The sequence below is a fragment of the Peromyscus eremicus genome, chromosome 8a (genome assembly GCF_949786415.1).
Source record: "Peromyscus eremicus chromosome 8a, PerEre_H2_v1, whole genome shotgun sequence".
NCBI classification, from domain to species: domain Eukaryota; kingdom Metazoa; phylum Chordata; class Mammalia; order Rodentia; family Cricetidae; genus Peromyscus; species Peromyscus eremicus.
The window spans coordinates 1151148-1168858 of NC_081423.1; the positions used below are offsets into that span (position 1 = coordinate 1151148).

A 17711-nucleotide genomic window follows, 5' to 3' on the forward strand; every position below is an offset into this window, starting at 1 on the left:
CGGTGTTTGCTGTGCAAGCTTGGTGATGTGAGTTCAATACCTGGAACCCACGTTAAAGTGGAATGAGAGACTTCACTCCACACGTTGTCTCTGACCGTCACATGTATGCTGCAGCTTCTGTAATAGACGTAATAGCAATTGTCTTGGCTAGTGTTTCTATTGCTACAATGAAACACCATGACCGGAAAGAATGTTGGGGAGGACGGGTTTGATTTGGCTTATACTTCCACATCACTGTCCATCACTGAAGGAAGTCAGGACAGGAACTCAATCAGGGCAGGAACCTGGAGGCAGGAGCTGATGCAGAGGCCATCGAGGGGTGCTGCTTACTGGCTCAACCCCCATGACTTGCTCAGCCTGCTTTCTTCTAGAACCCAGGACCACCAGTGCAGGGATGGCCATACACACAATAGGCTCGTTGCTCCCTCATCAATCACTAGTTAGTCAGTGATCTTAATGGCAGGTTGTGTATAACCCTGTCTTCTGGAGGCATTTTTCTTAATTGAGGGCCCTCCCTCAGATGACTTTAGCTTATGTTGGCATAAAACCATCCGGCACAGTAATAAATAAAACAATATACTTGAAGTGTATATGCAGAGGTATAAACATTAAAAAAAATTTAAACTGTGTTTTTTTTTTTTTTCGAGACAGGGTTTCTCTGTGTAGTTTTGGAGCCTGTCCTGGATCTCGCTCTGTAGACCAGGCTGACCTCAAACTCACAGGGATCTGCCTGACTCTGCCTCCCGAGTGCTGGGATTAAAGGCATGTGCCACCACTGCCCAGTCTCAAACTGTATTTTAATACTTAGATTAAAAAGAGGATATGGCCGGGCGGTGGTGGCACACGCCTTTAATCCCAGCACTCAGGAGGCAGAGCCAGGCGGATCTCTGTGAGTTCGAGGCCAGCCTGGGCTACCAAGTGAGTCCCAGGAAAGGCGCAAAGCTACACAGAGAAACCCTGTCTCGAAAAAACAAAAACAAAAAAAAAAAAAAAAAAAAAAGAGGATATGGAATAGGATCTTGCATAATTAACACTATTTTAATTATGAAATTAAGATGAGAAAGTAGATGGAAGTGAAGGAAGATGCATTCAACATTCACCATTGAGTATTTTATTATTATTCATTTAAAAAATCTGTATGGTTTTTTTTGTCTGCATTTCTGTATTAGCACCATGTGTATGCAGTGCGCTGGAGGTCAGAAGAGAGCATCGGATCCCCTGATACTGCAGTTACAGACAGTTGTGAGCCTCCATGTGGTTACTGGGAATTGAACCCAGGTCCTTTGAAAGAGCAGTCAGTGCTCTTAATGGCAGAGCCATCTCTCCAACCATGCCATGGAGTATTTTACATATGGTCTTTTTGTTTTGTTTTGTTTTGTTTTGTTTTGTTTTAAATGTTATTTATGTACATTGGTGCTTTGCCTCCATGTATATCTGTATGAGGGTGTCAGGTACCCTGGAACTGGAATTACAGACAGTTATTAACTGCCATGTGGATGCTGGGAATTGAACCTGGGTCCTCTGGAAGAACAGTCAGTGCTCTTAACTGCTGAGCCATCTCTCCAGCCCGGTCTTTTTGTTTTATAAGCTTTCCTGTCTTTTCAAAATGATGAGCACATACGGATTTTTATTATTAATACCACTTAGAATACATTACCTCTTAAGTTAAAAACAACCCAGAACACCTTATGTGAAAGCAGGCACGTGTCTAGAAAGTTCCTTTGCTGATGGTCTCTGCTGTTTTCATCTATTTAAATCCTGACCTTATGTAGTCAGGCTTGAAGCAAGTAAGTACAATGCTGTAGCTAGACTTTTTTTTTTTTTCAGTTTAGTTAAATAAAACAACTCTGTCATGAATTTTTCATTTTTTGGTGGTGGATAATTCCATAAAAATATATTTGATGGTAAAAGTGTAAAACCCAGTGTGATGCACCACAGTTTTGCAATGGCTTTTCTAAATGTCTAGAAATTCATTGAGCTGGGTGGGTGTGGTGGAGGATCCCTGTGAGTCTACAGAGCAAGCTCCAGAGCTGCCATGAAACCCCATTTTAAAAAAAGGTCATTGAGAGGTAGAGACTTTGGATCTAGTTAGTTTTGGGGTGTGTGTGTGTGTGTGTGTGTGTGTGTGTGTGTGTGTGTGTGTGTGTGTGTCTGTGTCTCAAATCCTTTACAATGGTTTTAATAAGTAAAACAAACATTAGCTGTGTGACCGACCTCGGGCAAGTATTCTCTCATCAGAAATGACGGTAATTGTGCTAGCGATAACAACATCTTTGTGCCTTTGGCATGACGCTAGGATGGAGGGAGCTGGCCCTGGAAGGTGCTCAGCAGTGTGGCCGCACTCCTTATTTAAAGAGGCAGCTGCACCCCCCGGGCAGAGAGGTGGTCAGCCTCCTGGCAGGGAGATCAGTGTGTGGTCTTACTGAGAAGCTGCAAGTGAGAGATTTTGTACAGTTTTGTTTTCCACTTTGATAGTGAAACTAAATGGTTTTTTAAAATTCCCAGCCTTTGAAAGTTTTAGTGGAATGAATTTTTCTTTTATTGCTTTACTCATTTTTAAAGTCTGGTGCTCTGTCTGTTCCCAAGGACAGTGATGCGAAGTGCAGGTTCTCCTCTTCTCTTCAGACTCCGGGTCCCTGGGTTCCTTTCTGTGCTACATACTGTTTGCTTCAGTGTAGTACTTTTTTTCTACTGTTTCTCCCTACCATCCTGTCTTGGTTTTTCTCTCTCCAAATTCTTAATTTTTAAATTACAAGCGTGCGTGCATGTGTGATGGATTGCATGTGGAAGTCAGAGGACAACTTGTAGGAATCAGCTCACTCCTCCCACCATATGGATTTTGGAAATGGTCAGGCTTGACTGCAGTCTCCTTTATCCACTGAGCCGTCTCAGCAGCTTTCCCTGTCTGCATCCTTCTTTTCCTTGTCCTCCACACTCCTTTCCTGGCCTGATTTCAACACTGAATTTCCCTTCTGTCTGTAGTGTTTATTTATCACATCCCCTTCAACTTCAATGTTCGTATTCAGTCTGAGTCTTTGGAGCAGTCTACTTTTGGTTGCTGTTGGAAGCTTACCATAGCCTGGTGTGTTAGGAAGAAGGGTCTATTTTGGCTCAGAGCTCTTTCTAGTAGTTTGGAGTCACAGCCTTCTTGCTGTCAGGGTTCCGAGGCAGCACAGAGCATCTTGGAATGAGCGAGGAGCACAGGTCCTTGTATGTGTGCATCTGACAAGCACCCCCTCTTCCTGTACAGCCACCCGTGCTCCCATGAGGGCACCACCCTGGATGAGCTAACTTATCCTGCCACCCCAAGGCCCCACTGCTGAGTACTATGAGTCAGTTATGCTTCCATTTATTCTCTCCCTTTATGTTTCCAATGTCTGAATACCTGATGATGGAGATTAAGTGTTAACATGGGGCAGGGACAGAATATCCAAACACTAGCAGTCTATAAAATGAAGTAGTTATAACAGTTTGATTGTATATGTTCTCTGAGTTTTGTTAGTGACCTTCAAAGATAAACAACTTCTGATCCTGGCATAAGACTGGACAGAATTGTGGCATGCCCTTGTAGCTAAGCTTCTTTCTTTTTAAGTTTTAAAATTTATTATCACTGTTTTGTGTGTGTGTGTGTGTGTGTGTGTGTGTGTGTGTGTAAAGTCCAGAGCTTGATGTCAGATATCTTCCTCAATTAAATCTCTACTTTACTATTTTTCTAAGATTTTAAAAATATTATATTTATTTTGTGTGGACAAACATATGCCATAGCATGTATGTGAAGGCCAGAGGACAACTTATAAGAGTTGGTTCTCTTCTACCATGTGGGTCCCGGAGATCCAACTCAGGTCTCGGCAGCAAGTGCGTTTACCCACTAAGTCATCTCATTGGCCCTCTCTCAACCTTAGTGTTGTGATGCATGGTCTATCACTGAACCCAAACCTCACCAGTTTTGCTAGGCTTGCTGGCCCAAAAGTTCCAGGGATTTGCCCATCTCCACCTCTCCAGCTCTGGGCATACAGGCACACTCAACTGTGCTTACCTTTTTACATGGCTGCTAGAATCAAACTGAGGTCTTTATGGTTTGCAAGGCACACACACACACACACACACACACACACACACACACACACACACACACAGAGGTACATGCTCCTCATATACCAGTGGAGGAGGTTGAGCGTCCTGCTGTGGGACAGGATCTCTCACTGAACCTGAAACTGTCCTAGGCCGGCCAATGGGCTTCTGAGATCCTGCTGTTTCCCGCCCCCAGTGCTGGAGTTACAGGCCTGGATTTTTTTATGTGGGTGCTAGGGGTTTGAAGTTAGGACTTCATGCTAGCACAGCAAGTGCTCTTAGGCGTTAAGCCATCTCAGAAGTAAGTAGTGAACTAAAGTTTTCAGTAAGCTGACCAGTGCTGAGGCTTCCAGTCTTACAGCAATACTTCATCTGTCTGGACTCTACTGGAATATGCTGGACTGAGTCTATTGTGTGATTCTCTAAATGCTCAGATGCTCACTTTGTTTTTAATTTGCTATTAACAGGTAACATTCAGATATCCTGGATTGATGACACGTCAGCCTTCGTTTCTCTCAGCCAGCCGGAACAAGTACAAATCGGTTAGTGTCCTAGACACCTGTTTAGTGTGTGAATGAGGTGGAGGTTCACCTTCAGTTTGAAAGCTGCGGTTTCAAGCAGCTGGTTCACTGGCATTGCTGCTCAGTTAATTTTTGAGCTTGTCAGTAAAATAAAGAAAAAATTAGTAAGTGTATCATACAGAGAAGTGTTTTTGATTCAGTATTCTAAAGATACTTAAACTGTGGCTCAAGATCTCATGTTGTATCTTGTGACTGAATGTGGGGTTTGAAAATTTGACACTAGAGCAAGGTTTCTGAGCATGCAAGGACCAAACAATGTAAAATCAAATGCTAGTGAACTGGAGAGAGTGCTTGTCCATGTTGTCCATGGCTTCACTCCAGCCTTCATTCTGAGCACACAGCATGTGTTTGATGCTGCACATGCCCTCCTGCGATGCACCACCCTCATCAACTGCCTAAAACACCTCAAATTCCAGATTAGCGTAGATTCCAATTGCAATGTTTTCATGTACTTACAGTTTTCTGCTGTGCAGAAGCATAATGGTTTAATTATGGGAATCAAAGAGGTCACGTTTTTCCTACTGTCACTCCTCAGCACCATCAAATTAATTAATACAACTTTGGTTTGTATTGTGTTAGATAAGCACATTCATCTCAGTACATATATTACTTTTGTCTTAACAAATAACAAAATTGTATGTATACCAAAATGAGTTATGTTGTTGCTGCATTTTTTTGTCGTTGTTTTATTTTGTTTTTTTTTGTTTGTTTTTTTTGTTTGTTTGTTTGTTTTTTGTTTTTTCTTTGTTTTTGTTTTTTCAAGACAGGGTTTCTTTGTGTAGCTTTGCGCCTTTTCCTGGAACTCACTTGGTAGCCCAGGCTGGCCTCAAACTCACAGAGATCTGCCTGGCTCTGCCTCCCGAGTGCTGGGATTAAAGGCGAGCGCCACCACTGCCCGGCTTATTTTGTTTTTTAAAATACAGAGTCTCAGTATGTAGACCAGGCTGGCCTTGGTCTCATAGAGATCTGCCTGCCTCTGCTTCTGAAGTGCTGGGATTAAAGATGTGTGCCACCACATCTGGCTACCAAAGAATTGTTTTAATTTAGTTTTTTAAGACTTATTATCAGTAAATGTTTGATTAGTCTATCTATTTAAAATTTTTATTATTTTATTTTATTTGTATGGGTGTTTTGCTGGCATGTATTTCTGTTCACCACATGTGTGCCTAGTGTCTGTGGAGGCCAGAAGAGGACATTGGATCCCATGGAACTGGAGTTAGATCCCGTGAAACAGTAGCTTTTTGTGTTGTTTTGTTTTGAGATAGGGTTCTCTATGTAGCCCTGGCTGTCCCTGTGTGAGCCACCATGTGGGTACTGAGAATAGAACCTGGAAAAGCAGCAGTGCTTTTCACTATTCAGCCATCTCTGCAGCTCATCTGTTTTATATACTCAGGTGTAGTTTCTCAGGCAGATGGGATTGCACTGTGAGGTGTTTAAGAATCCTGTGTTAGATGAAGCACTTGGTCTGTTTCCTCACACGCCTCCATTCTATTCCTTTCCTGATGTGCTTTTTCTGAAATAAGTTGCAGATATACTTTGAGAATTTGCAAATTGAAGGGAGGGAGGTGAGGGCAGTACCTCTGAAGCCCTCATTGGCCTGTTCATCTTGTACTTACTTTTCCTATTTGTCTGTGATTAGCTGTGGTTTCTCCATGCCATTAAGCTTTTTTTTTTTTTTTTTTTTTTTTTGAGACAGGGTTTCTCTGTGAAACAGTCCTCACTGTCCTGGAACTCACTGTGTAGACCAGGCTGGCCTTGAACTCACAGAGATCTGCCTGTCTCTGACTCATGAGTGCTGGGATTAAAGGGAGTGCCACCACCACCTGGCTATCAAATGTTCTTTTTACAAGTGAAGTGAATGATACTTCATTTACTTTTAAATAGGATTCTGAAAAGATGGATCACCACATCTTTTATTGATCCTTAAGAAATAAACTACCTTTTTTCTTTAGCATTTGCTTATTCAATTTTTTTCTTTTCTTTCTTTTTATGTATGTGAGTGTTTTGCCCGTTTGTGTGTCTGTGTACCACATGTGGGCCTAGTGCCTTTGGAGGCCAGAAGAGGACATCAGGTTCCCTGAGACTGGAGTTTCAGGTATTAGTGAGCCACCATGTACGTGTTGAGAGTTGAGCCTGGGTCCTCTGCAAGAGCAGCTTGTTCTTTTAACCATGGAGCCATCATAAAGCTTCTAAACATACTGTCTTTTTTTTTTTTTTTTTTGGTTTTTCGAGACAGGGTAAAACATACTGTCTTAAGGTGAAAAGTTTTTTGAATTGTAAGGGTTTAAAGAGAATCACTGAAGACCCCAGATTCAAATAGTATGCAAACACAAAGAGTGTTTATTCTGCAGAAATAGTGAGCATGCAGAGGTCGATCATCCATACAAAATGGCAATGTCGACCCAGGACAAAGGCATGCAGCCCCTTTTAAAGTGAACTGGGGGAATTCTAAGTGTGTTGAGCTAATCTCTGTTCTAATTGTGCAGTCAAGGAGCAGTTACCTGGGGCACATGTAGATTGGATGCGGCAGGTAACCATTTCATCCATTGTGAGCTTTTTAGTCATATATGGTCAGTAACAACCGTATTCTGTGACTTTGGGTCTCTCAGCCTTATAAGACCAGGTTTGGAACTGTTTAGCTGATTGGCTAAACTTGACTGAGGGACTTCCTGGACTCAGGCTTAGGTAATCTTCTACAATGGAGTTGTTCTGTATCTAAGATGGAGTCACATTCTGGTCCCTTTAGAATAAAATATTGAACATGTATTTTTAAGTTACATATGCAGTTGGACTTCAAGTACCTTGGTAATAATCATTTTAAAAGTGTGAAATTTTTTGAGTGATATATCTGTTTGATTTTTACTTCAAATGCCAAATACTGGCATAATTTCATGTTTGACGCTATAATGCTTTAAAAATTTTAACTTCTACAAATATGCAAATTCAGGTTGAAATATTTTATAATTCTTTTTTTAATTTTTCAATATCTCAGGAATACTGGATTTGTTGTAGAGGTAAAATCTTAGATTCTGGTGTCAGTACTATTCAACCACGTGCAGTGTGTGACACCAACATGCTATCTAACTAGCTAAGTTCTGTTTCTCTCTGTGCAGTAAAGATGATAGTATGGACCTGTTTGGGCCATTGTGAATGCTGTATAGCTGATATTTACTAGCTTGGTGAGCTTGTATTCTGGCTGCTTGATAGCAGTGAAATTTCAACGGGAAGTGTTTTTCAGAAACACGTGACACCAAATACCATGTTGGTTGCGGTCATAAAGGATGCTGCCTGTTGTATTTTTCAGTTTTTGCTTGGACATTTGCTTCTACTATCTATTCCCGTACTCTTCTGAGAGATGACTTGGAATGCAAAGGGTTCAGCTCACTAGAGTATGATGATGCCTTTCAGTGGGGATCAGGTCCTGACGAGAGGCTGCAGTGTTAGTGGAAGGAAAGCAAAGGGGAGTTCTGACTGCAGGGTGGCTGCACCCGCTCTGCTCAGGGTGCTTTCTCCATCAGTGACTGGAAGCTTTGCAGTGGGAAGGAAGGAATGTCCAGGCTTTTAGTTGATTGACTTGGGGACTGATGGAAGGCCAGTCATTTGTCTCATGTATCCTTGGGTGAGATGCATAAACTCCTGGGCTTCAGGTTTCCAGTCTGTGACATGTTCATGATTACAGTCTGTTCACAGGTGGCTGTAACAATGCACGGAGGTCATGACATTAAGTTCCTAGTGAGTCCCGACAAATGGTCATGGATTGTTAAGATGTCTAATTCTGGCCCTTTCTGTAGGCAGTAGGGATGAGACTGTAAATGTGTTTTTTTTTTCTTTTGTTTTTTTTTTCTTTTTTTTTAGATTTATTTATTATGTATACAATGTTCTGTCTGCAGGCCAGAAGAGGGCACCAGATCTCATTACAGGTGGTTGTGAGCCACCATGTGGTTGCTGGGAATTGAACTCAGGACCTTAGGAAGAGCAGCCAATGCTCTTAACCACTGAGCCATCTCTCCAGCCCCCGTAAATGTGTTTTGAAGGCTATAGAACACCAATTAGTACTATCTCACTAAAAAGACAGTATAATTTGGTTATTTGTGTATAGGGTTTATCAGTGTTCCTTTTAAACTATTTTTATGCCAAATGATGATTGTTCCTTGACTTACTGGAAGATTCTTTGAAAGTAACATTTTGGGGCTGGAGAGATGGCTCAGTGGTTAAGAGCACTGGCTGGTCTTCTAGAGGTCCTGAGTTCAATTCCCAGCAACCATATGGTGGCTCACAACCATCTGTAATGAGATCTGGTGCCCTCTTCTGGCCTTCAGGCAATCATACAGGCAGAACATTGTATATATAATAAATAAAATAAATCTTAAAAAATATTAAAAAACAAACACATATTTCGGGAGGTGGTGGCACATGCCTTTAATCCTAGCACTTGGGAGGCAGAGGTAGGTGGATCTCTGTGAGTTCCAGGACAGCCAGAGCTGTTACACAGAGAAACCCTGTCTTGAAAAACAAACAAACAAACAAAAAAAGAAAAGTAACATTTTAAAAAATGATTTATTCTATTTTAATTATGTGTGTTTATATATGTGCACACATGCATGCAGTATCTGGAAAAAGCTAGAGGAGGATGTTGGATCTCCTGGAACTGAAGTTATACCTGGTTGTGAGTCACTTAACTGAGAATTGGGAACTAAACCTGGGTTCTCTGGAAGAGCAGTGTCAGCCATTTGCCATTGAGCCAACTCTGTAGACCCTGAGCAATAGCTTTTTGTGTCATTTTGTTTTGAAACAGGGTCTCTCTGTGTAGCCCTGGCAGTCCTAGATCTCACTTTGTAGACCAGACTGGCCTGGAACTCAGAGATCTTCTTGCCTCTGCCTTCTGGGTGCTGGGATTAAAACCACACCCTGCTCTGAGTAGTACCTTTTAAGCTAAGTATTCTATTCAGTGATACCAATGCCAGTTATGTGTCAGAGTAATATGTAGCCATGTGTTTTTGTCTGTTTGGTTGTGTTGCCTCCCTGAGGACAATACTGGATCATCTTGTTCACCACTGAATCCTTTGGGTCCAGTGTTCACAACAGCATGAATAAAATAAACGGGCTTGAACGGGCAATGTAGGAAATAGGCTAAGAGGAAGTTGTAACATTTACTTTTCCCCTCCTAGAAGAAGTAGATGCTTGTTATCTTTTATTCTTTGTTCATTATTTATTTAATGTAGTAGTGATGGAGCCAAGGATATCATGTATGCAAAGTAAATGCTCTACCACTGAGTTATATGCAAAACCCTTTTTTTTTTTTTGTTTTGCGAGACGGGGTTTCTCTGTGTAGCTTTGCGCCTTTCCTGGGACTCACTTGGTAGCCCAGGCTGGCCTCGAACTCACAGAGATCCGCCTGGCTCTGCCTCCCGAGTGCTGGGATTAAAGGCGTGCGCCACCACCGCCTGGCGCAAAACCCTTTTTAAAGTTTGTTTAGGGAGTGGGCCTTGGTACATTGCCTAGGCAGGCCTTGATCCCACACTCTTCCTACCTTAGTCTCCCAGCAGGTTGTAGATATGTGCCACTGAGGCCAGTGATCATCCTTGAAGACACTGTTGCCTCCTTTGCCTGCATAAGACAAGTGTTTTCCAAAGTCCCTGACAGCTTGACTGTGCTGCGCCACTCCGTGGACTCGGCTGTCCCCTCTGCAGAGTGGGGCTGCCTCCTACTCCGTGCTTCAGCTGAGTGTAGTTCACTTGTGGCCATTTGTTTCAGGCTTCTTCTGCAGAACTAGGACAGCAGCCCCACCTCCTGTGCCTGTAAAGTGTCTTTTCCTCAGTGATCTGTTACTCATATAGAGAGATGGTATGTTCTGAGAGTGAGAATTTACCCATGTGGACCATAGGGGCCATTATGTTCACAGTGCCTGTCTGAACTTGGTCAATATCATGGGATTGATACACATCCTGTCATGAACTGGAGATACCTTTTATACTTGATAGATGTCTGTTTTTCTCTTTCTGATTTCTAAAACTGTGCGAATGCTTCATTAAAAGACAATTTGAAGTTTGTTTCTCATAGTAGTGATTCTAATGATGCCAGGGACCTGGGTTATCTAAATGTCCTACAAATCCTGTTAATGTTATCTTAAACAAATTATGTAAGCATTTCAGCGGAAACTGAAGGGGTCTGTCAGATCAATAATGTAACAATGAAAAAAAAATCATTAAATGCCTATTTATATAGCAACGTATAATGGCTTTTTTGGCTCTGATACAAATTATATTTGATTTACTTTCAAAGAGTTCCATTTAAGCTGACAACTGTCTTTTTCTTTTGGCATCACTAATTCTAATCAATGTTTGAAAAGTCTTTTTTGACCTCTTGAAAATCAAAGTTCTCAGCCGGGCGGTGGGGTGGTGCACACCTTTAATCCCAGCACTTGGGAGGCAGAACCAGGCGGATCTCTGTGAGTTCGAGGCCAGCCTGGGTTACAGAGTGAGTTCCAGGACAGGCTCCAAAACTACACAGAGAAACCCTGTCTTGAACCCCCACCCCCACCCACCCCACCCCTTCAAAAAAATATGAAAGTTCTCTTGTTATAGGAAACCATATCCTCTGTGTGTGTGTGTGTGTGTGTGTGTGTGTGTGTGTGTGTGTGTGTGTGTATGTTTCTGTGTGCTTACGTGCATGTATGCATGTAGGCTAGAGATCCATATTGGTGTCTTCCTAGCTTACTTCCCACTTATTTATTTTTTTGATGAGGTCTCTGACTGAACTTGGACCTTAGTGGTTTGGCTAGGCTGGCTGGCCAGTTAGCTCTAAGAATCCTCTAGTTCCTGAGTGCTAAGAATACAGGGATGCACACCACACCTCATTTAACAGTGTGCGGGTACTGGATCCTGAGCTTCCCCTTCAGAGCCATGCCGCAGTGAATTTTTCACAAGTTTGACTGTCACTACACTTAGCCATGGCTTATTTTAATGTGTATATACCATGGGTGGAGTCCCAGTGTCTCTGACATGCTTTTAGCACATGCCCCATGATTGAGGTATACTTCTAGTTCCTTCTCTGTATTATCCTATTGGTACTGGCAGAGTTTAATATATAAGTCTTTCACCAGATTTTGGAAATTTTCAGATATTTGTTTTCATATTCCCTTGCTATTACTCCTGGGATTCCTATTCGCACAAGACATCTATGTGCTCTATTTGGCTTTTTTCCTCCTACCATCTTTCTTTATGCAGACTAGATAATTGATTTCAGTATCTCAGCTCCTCAGCTCATTACTCCTTGACCATTATTCTTCTAACAAGCCAGTCTAATAGCTCTTTTAGCTTGTACACTGGTACTGCTCATCCTGCAGTAGGGTGGGTTCCTGATAAGCCCCTTGTGGGTGAAAATACTATTAAGTAGAACATGTATGTAGTATGCCCATTGAATGTAATTTGCTTATCCTCACCTACCTTGAGTTTACCCAGAACATGGTTGGGTAGAGTCATCACACAAATTCTATTTCATGACAAAGTGTAGATTTTAGATACTGTACTGAAAATGAAGAACAGTTTATACCATGCATTTTTATACCTTTGTACTGAGTCTTCTTGTCCTGATCTTTGTTGAGTCAGTCTGGAATTGCTTCTTATGCATTGCAAATACTCTCTAGTGGAGACTCTGGGTTTGGGTGTATTCCTCAGAAAAGTGTTTATGATTTTGTTTCAGTTTCGCAGACATTTGGCTTATTTGGACTTGTGTCTGTGGTGGATGATGGCTTAGATCGGAGCTCAGACTTCCAGTTTGCTGCTTGAGCCCCTCTCCTTTTCTTTAAAGACATGTGCCACCATATCCAGCCTCTTCCTGCTTTTAAATAAATATTTATTTTTAATTTTTGTTAAATTTACTTTATTATTCTTTGTCCATTTCATACCTTTTTTTTTTTTTTTGGTATGTTGTTTGCACCCCTACTGCCCTCTGACATTCTCTTCTCACTCCTGCTGAACCTCTCCTCCCATTTTATTCTGTGTGTGTTAGGGTTGCTTGCATGAGCCTGGGTGGGGGGTTGTTTATTGGTACTTGGGCACCTTGCCAGTGGTCACACCTGAAGAAAATGGCTCCCCATCCCCCAGCTGCCATTCACTGCCAGTTGCCTCCCAAGCCTTTCCTTCATTGGTTTTGGAGTCAGTATTGTCCCTGTTATCATTCTTCTGCCCCCTCTCTCCTCACAGCCACAGCTTCTGAGAGTTCATGGGTGCAAGGCCACACCACTTCTAGAAAGCACTTACAGCAGCCCGCCATTCTCTGGCCCTTACATCCTTTGGCCTCATCGGCAGAGATGTGCCCTCAAGAGCCACCTATTCTCAGCACTTTGACCAGTTATGAGTCTCTATATTGGCTGTCACCCACTTCAAACAGCATCTTTCTTTTTTGAGACAGTCTGTGTAGCCCAGGCTATCCCAGAACTCAGAGATCCCCTCCTGCTTCAGCCTCAGAATGCCAGGATTGCAGGGACGTGCTACTACGCCTGGCTTAGCGTTTTCATAGCACTTTAAATGCTAATTGGATTTTGACTCTGAGTGTGGGTTTTGAGTCTTTTTTTGGTGGTGTTTGTTCTGATGATGGTGGGGATGACACCCAGGCCCTCAGCACTAAACCTTGCCCTCACCCTAAACTCACTTTGTTACTTTATGTATTTTTAGATTTTATGTATTATTATTTATTGCAGTCACAGGGAACCAGCCCCAGGCTGCACCAGGGCTCAAAGAGAATGCCCAGAGTTGCAAAAAATTATGAACTTTTTCTCTCTGAGGAATTTTTAGGGAATAGGGAGAAACTCAGAGGCACTCTGATGGTAACTTTCTTTATTCTCTCATGTGTCTCCCTTTTCTCATGGTGGCTTCCCTCCTTTGTTCTTACAGCTGTATGTACCCAACAGAAACTTTAATGTTGAACATAGGAGTTACATTGTAAGGCCACATTTCAGAAAACAGTAAGAAGCAGAGCCATCCTGACAACACACACGTGATAAATCTTAGCTCTCTAATTGCTGCAGCTGTGATTCACAGCTGCAGCTTCAAAGGAAGAACCAGTCATTGTTATCTATTTAGAGAGATAGCTTTATAAAACTAAACTATTGAAGAGTCTGAGAAAAAGAAGGAATTTGTGCATGCATCCTATATTTCTAAGTGTAGTAACATTTTAAACTAGCATTTTGTGATTAACAGAAATGCCAGACTTTTTATAGAAAGAGAGCTGTATCTTAAATGCTCTGGTTGGAACTCAGGTTTACCTTAAATCTCCCAATATAGGCCCACTTGGCATTTTTCCAAGGCACAGTGACATAAAAAGCATTTTAAATCTTGAAATATATTTTCCTATCCTGCGTGTAACTTCTGATTGTCTAAAAACACCTGCAGCCCTCATTAGGGGCTACAGAGTCAAGTTACTGTCTGTAGCCTAGACAAGTCAGAATGTATTTTCACAAATTGAGGTCAGGAATGTGTGCAAGGACTAAATCATTTGCCAGCTAGTAATAATTGTGCCTTTTTGTATTTATGACCTAGCCAGACAGCTCAGTATGTCCTTGTGAACTAAGAAGGGAACTGTTTATTTAAAAAAAAAAAAAAAAAAAAAAAAAAAAAAAAAAAACATTAGCAAGGAAGGCACTTGGTCCTAATCTAAAGTTACTTTGAAGCATTAAATCAGCTAATGGTATACAGTTGTCTTAGAGCTGGGGGGATGCAACTGTTTTCTTATGTCAACCATACTTACAATTTCTGACTCATGTAGTAATTCTTCGTATTCATATTTATTCATCCAACTCTGTGTAAGTTAACATTATAGATATCAAATGGACAATAGAGTTTAATGAGGAGGCATCTTCTAGACAGTCCACAGCTATAAATGCCCATAAGATTGAGATGTGATCATGAGACAGACACATCACAGTACAGGTAGTGGGGAGTTCCCGCAGCTGTTTAGGAGAAAATGGTAATAGCACATGAGAATTACAGACAGAAGCAAACAATATTCCAGAGTCTGTGGCCTTGTAAGACTCATCTGGTGGGTTGACACCTTGAATATTAATTACCATCTGCTGCATTATGCCATGGTGTAGATGAATTTCTAAATGGTCTTATTAAATAAAAAACATGGAGCCAAATATAGGAGTGAAAGCCTTAGAGATCGGGGAAATAGGAAGAGCCACCAGCCAACCTTACCTCACCACGCCCGCAGCTTCCAAATGTGAGCTACTTCCTGTCTTACCCATGCCTTTATTGCCTTGCTGTTTTGCCCTCTCATTTGCTATCTTAGCCCAGCTACCTCAATTCCTTGTCACTGTCTGTCTGTACAGACCTCTAGGTCTCTGTGGTTGGTACTGGGATTAAAGGTGTGTGTCACCATGATTGGCTCTGTTCCTTAGTATGGCCTTGAACACACACACAGAGACACTTAATCCTAAGTGATAGGATTAAGTACGTGTGCTACCACTGCCTGACTTTTGTGTTTACTTAAAATGGCTTGCTATTTCCTCTGATCTCCAGGCAAACTTTATTTATTAACATACAAATACAATATCACCACATTTCAGCACAAATAAAATATCACCACACCATGGCTCTTGCAATTATTGTATGTATTATGTATGTGCATGCTCTCTAGATGTGTACATGTGCATGTGAAGGTCAGAGGACAAGTTCATGGAACAAATTCTCTGTTTACTATCTTGTGTAGGTTCTGGAGTTCAAACTTAGGTTGCCAGGTTTGTGTGGCAAGTTCCTTTACTTTCGGAGCCATCTCACCAGCCCTTGAATTTGCTTTTTAAATGTGTCATAGGCATTTCCTATGCTGTTGCTGTTTTTGTTTTCCTAGAAATTTCTTTGGGTGGGTGTGTTGTATTGTTTCATTGTATATATGGAAATAATTTACTTAGCACTCTCTCTTGGATGTTTAAGTTATTCTATATTGAGTTAGCACTTTAGTAAACATCTGTACTTCAGTCTTTGTCCAGATCTTTGATCATTTTCAATTCTGAAGAAATGTAGTCTCTAAGTTTGTGGTGATGATCTGAAACAAAGCAACTAATTTGCTTGCCATATCATTGTTCCTTTGTGGTCCCTGGCCTTTGCTTGTGTTGAATGGATGATCTGTCCAAGAAACACCTTCAGATCCTTGTCCTCACAAAATGTCATCATTTATTTATTCATAGAAACAGTTAAGACTATATAGAAAAGCAAAGGCAAAGCTGCCTAGTTCTCCTGTTAGAAAAATAGTAGCAGATAACGAGTTTCCCTTCAGTCGCTGCGTGTGATATCTGAATAAGTGTTATATGTATAATATCTTACCCTTTGCTTATTTATTATGTAGTTTTACTTATTTGTATTTTGAGACATAGTCTTATGGATCTAAGGCTGTCCTCAAACTTGTAATGGAGTCAAGGATGACTCTATAACTTGTGATCTTCCTACCTCTATCTCATAGCACATGCCACTGTGTCTCGTGTATGTGTACTAGGGATAGACACAGAGCGTTGTGTGTGTTAGCAAGTACTCTACTGATGAAGCTACATCCTAGCCCTCCATATGCTCTGCAATCGACAAATTCTAACTGTAATAATTAGATTGTGGATGTATATATTTTTTAATGTTCTTTGTATTCAGCAATGTTTCATGTTTATAAATAAGACGACATTAACACTGTGCCTGTTTAGGTAAATAACTTTTCATCAATAATTTATTTTTTGTTTTTTTGTTTTGTTTTTGAGACAGAATCTCACTGTGTAACCTTGGCTGGCCTGGAACTCATACAAATACACCTGCCTCAGGGATTAAAAATCTGGGCCAACTTAGTTTACTTTCTCCTTTTGCTTTTATTTTTTTTTAGAAGCATAAATATTTATTTGTAACAAAGGAGTTTGTGTACAGTGTTGAAAATCTACAACTTCTTGTTAAATTCACATTTGCACTTCACCTTTTTAAACAAGCATTTATAATCATTATTTTATACAGTTATAGATATGTAAATACAACATCGAGTTCAGTGGTCCTTCAGCATTTTCCACTTAAATTTTTTTTGAACATAAAAACAGGTTATAATTCTGAAGTCCAGAGTCATTTGAAACTGGAAAATATTTTCTCTGTAGAAAATAGTAAAAATGATAACATTTCCCAATGAACCCTTTTAAGCCAAATAATAGCTGAATTATACATATAAATATTGATTAGATTCTGGGATACAGAAGAAACTTATCTTCATCTGTTCAGAGAGCTATGTTTTATATAAGTTGTGTAAGTGAGATTCCTATTCATCTTCCCCATCACTGTTTGATTTATAATAGACATTTTTCTATAGGCTAACCCATAATCTAAAAAGATTTTAGCCTCCCCTCCTGAAAGTACAGCCAGCATATATCCTTTCATCAGCTTCATATGGTACAAATTCTTATGCTAATAGTGAAATGTTTTACTAAAGCATGCCTAGTGATTGGGCAAAACCAAAACTTATTATAAGCCACAGTCATCCTAGGGTCCCCCCTGCTAGGTAGCCTTCCTGGATCTGTGGGTTGCAGTCTGATTGGCCTTTGCTTTATATCTAGTGTCCACTTATGAGTGAGTACATACCATATTTGTCCTTGTGAGTCTGGGTTACCTCACTCAGGATGATATTTTCTGGTTCCATCCATTTTCCTGCAAATTACATGATGTCATTGTTTTTTTCTGCTGATTAGTACTCCATTGTGTATATGTACCACATTTTCTTAATCCATTCTTCAGTTGACAGGCATCTAGGTTGTTTCCAGGTTCTGTCTATTACGAATAATGCTGCTGTGAACATAGTTGAGCATGTATCTTTGTGGTAGGATTGAGCATTCCTTGGCTATATGCCCACGAGTGGTATGGCTGGGTCTTAAGGTAGATTGATTCCCAATTTTCTGAGAAACCGTCATACTGATTTCCACAGTGGTTGTACAAGTTTGCACTGGTGTTATATTTAGGAAGTGTTCTCCTGTGCCAATGCATTCAAGAGCACTTCCTACTTTCTCTTCTATCAAGTTCAGTGTAACTGGATATATGTTGAGGTCTT

The 17711-nt window shown here is 40.9% G+C and overlaps 1 protein-coding gene across 1 annotated transcript in view; it reads left to right on the forward strand.

The window, feature by feature from the left end:
* The window catches only part of Parn (poly(A)-specific ribonuclease), a 183105-nt gene that overhangs the window by 57914 nt on the left and 107480 nt on the right, over positions 1-17711 (forward strand). Inside the window, exon 21 of the mRNA XM_059269961.1 lies at positions 4539-4613. Within this exon, the coding sequence (XP_059125944.1) occupies positions 4539-4613 (75 nt within the window). The remainder of the gene's footprint in view (positions 1-4538; positions 4614-17711) is intronic.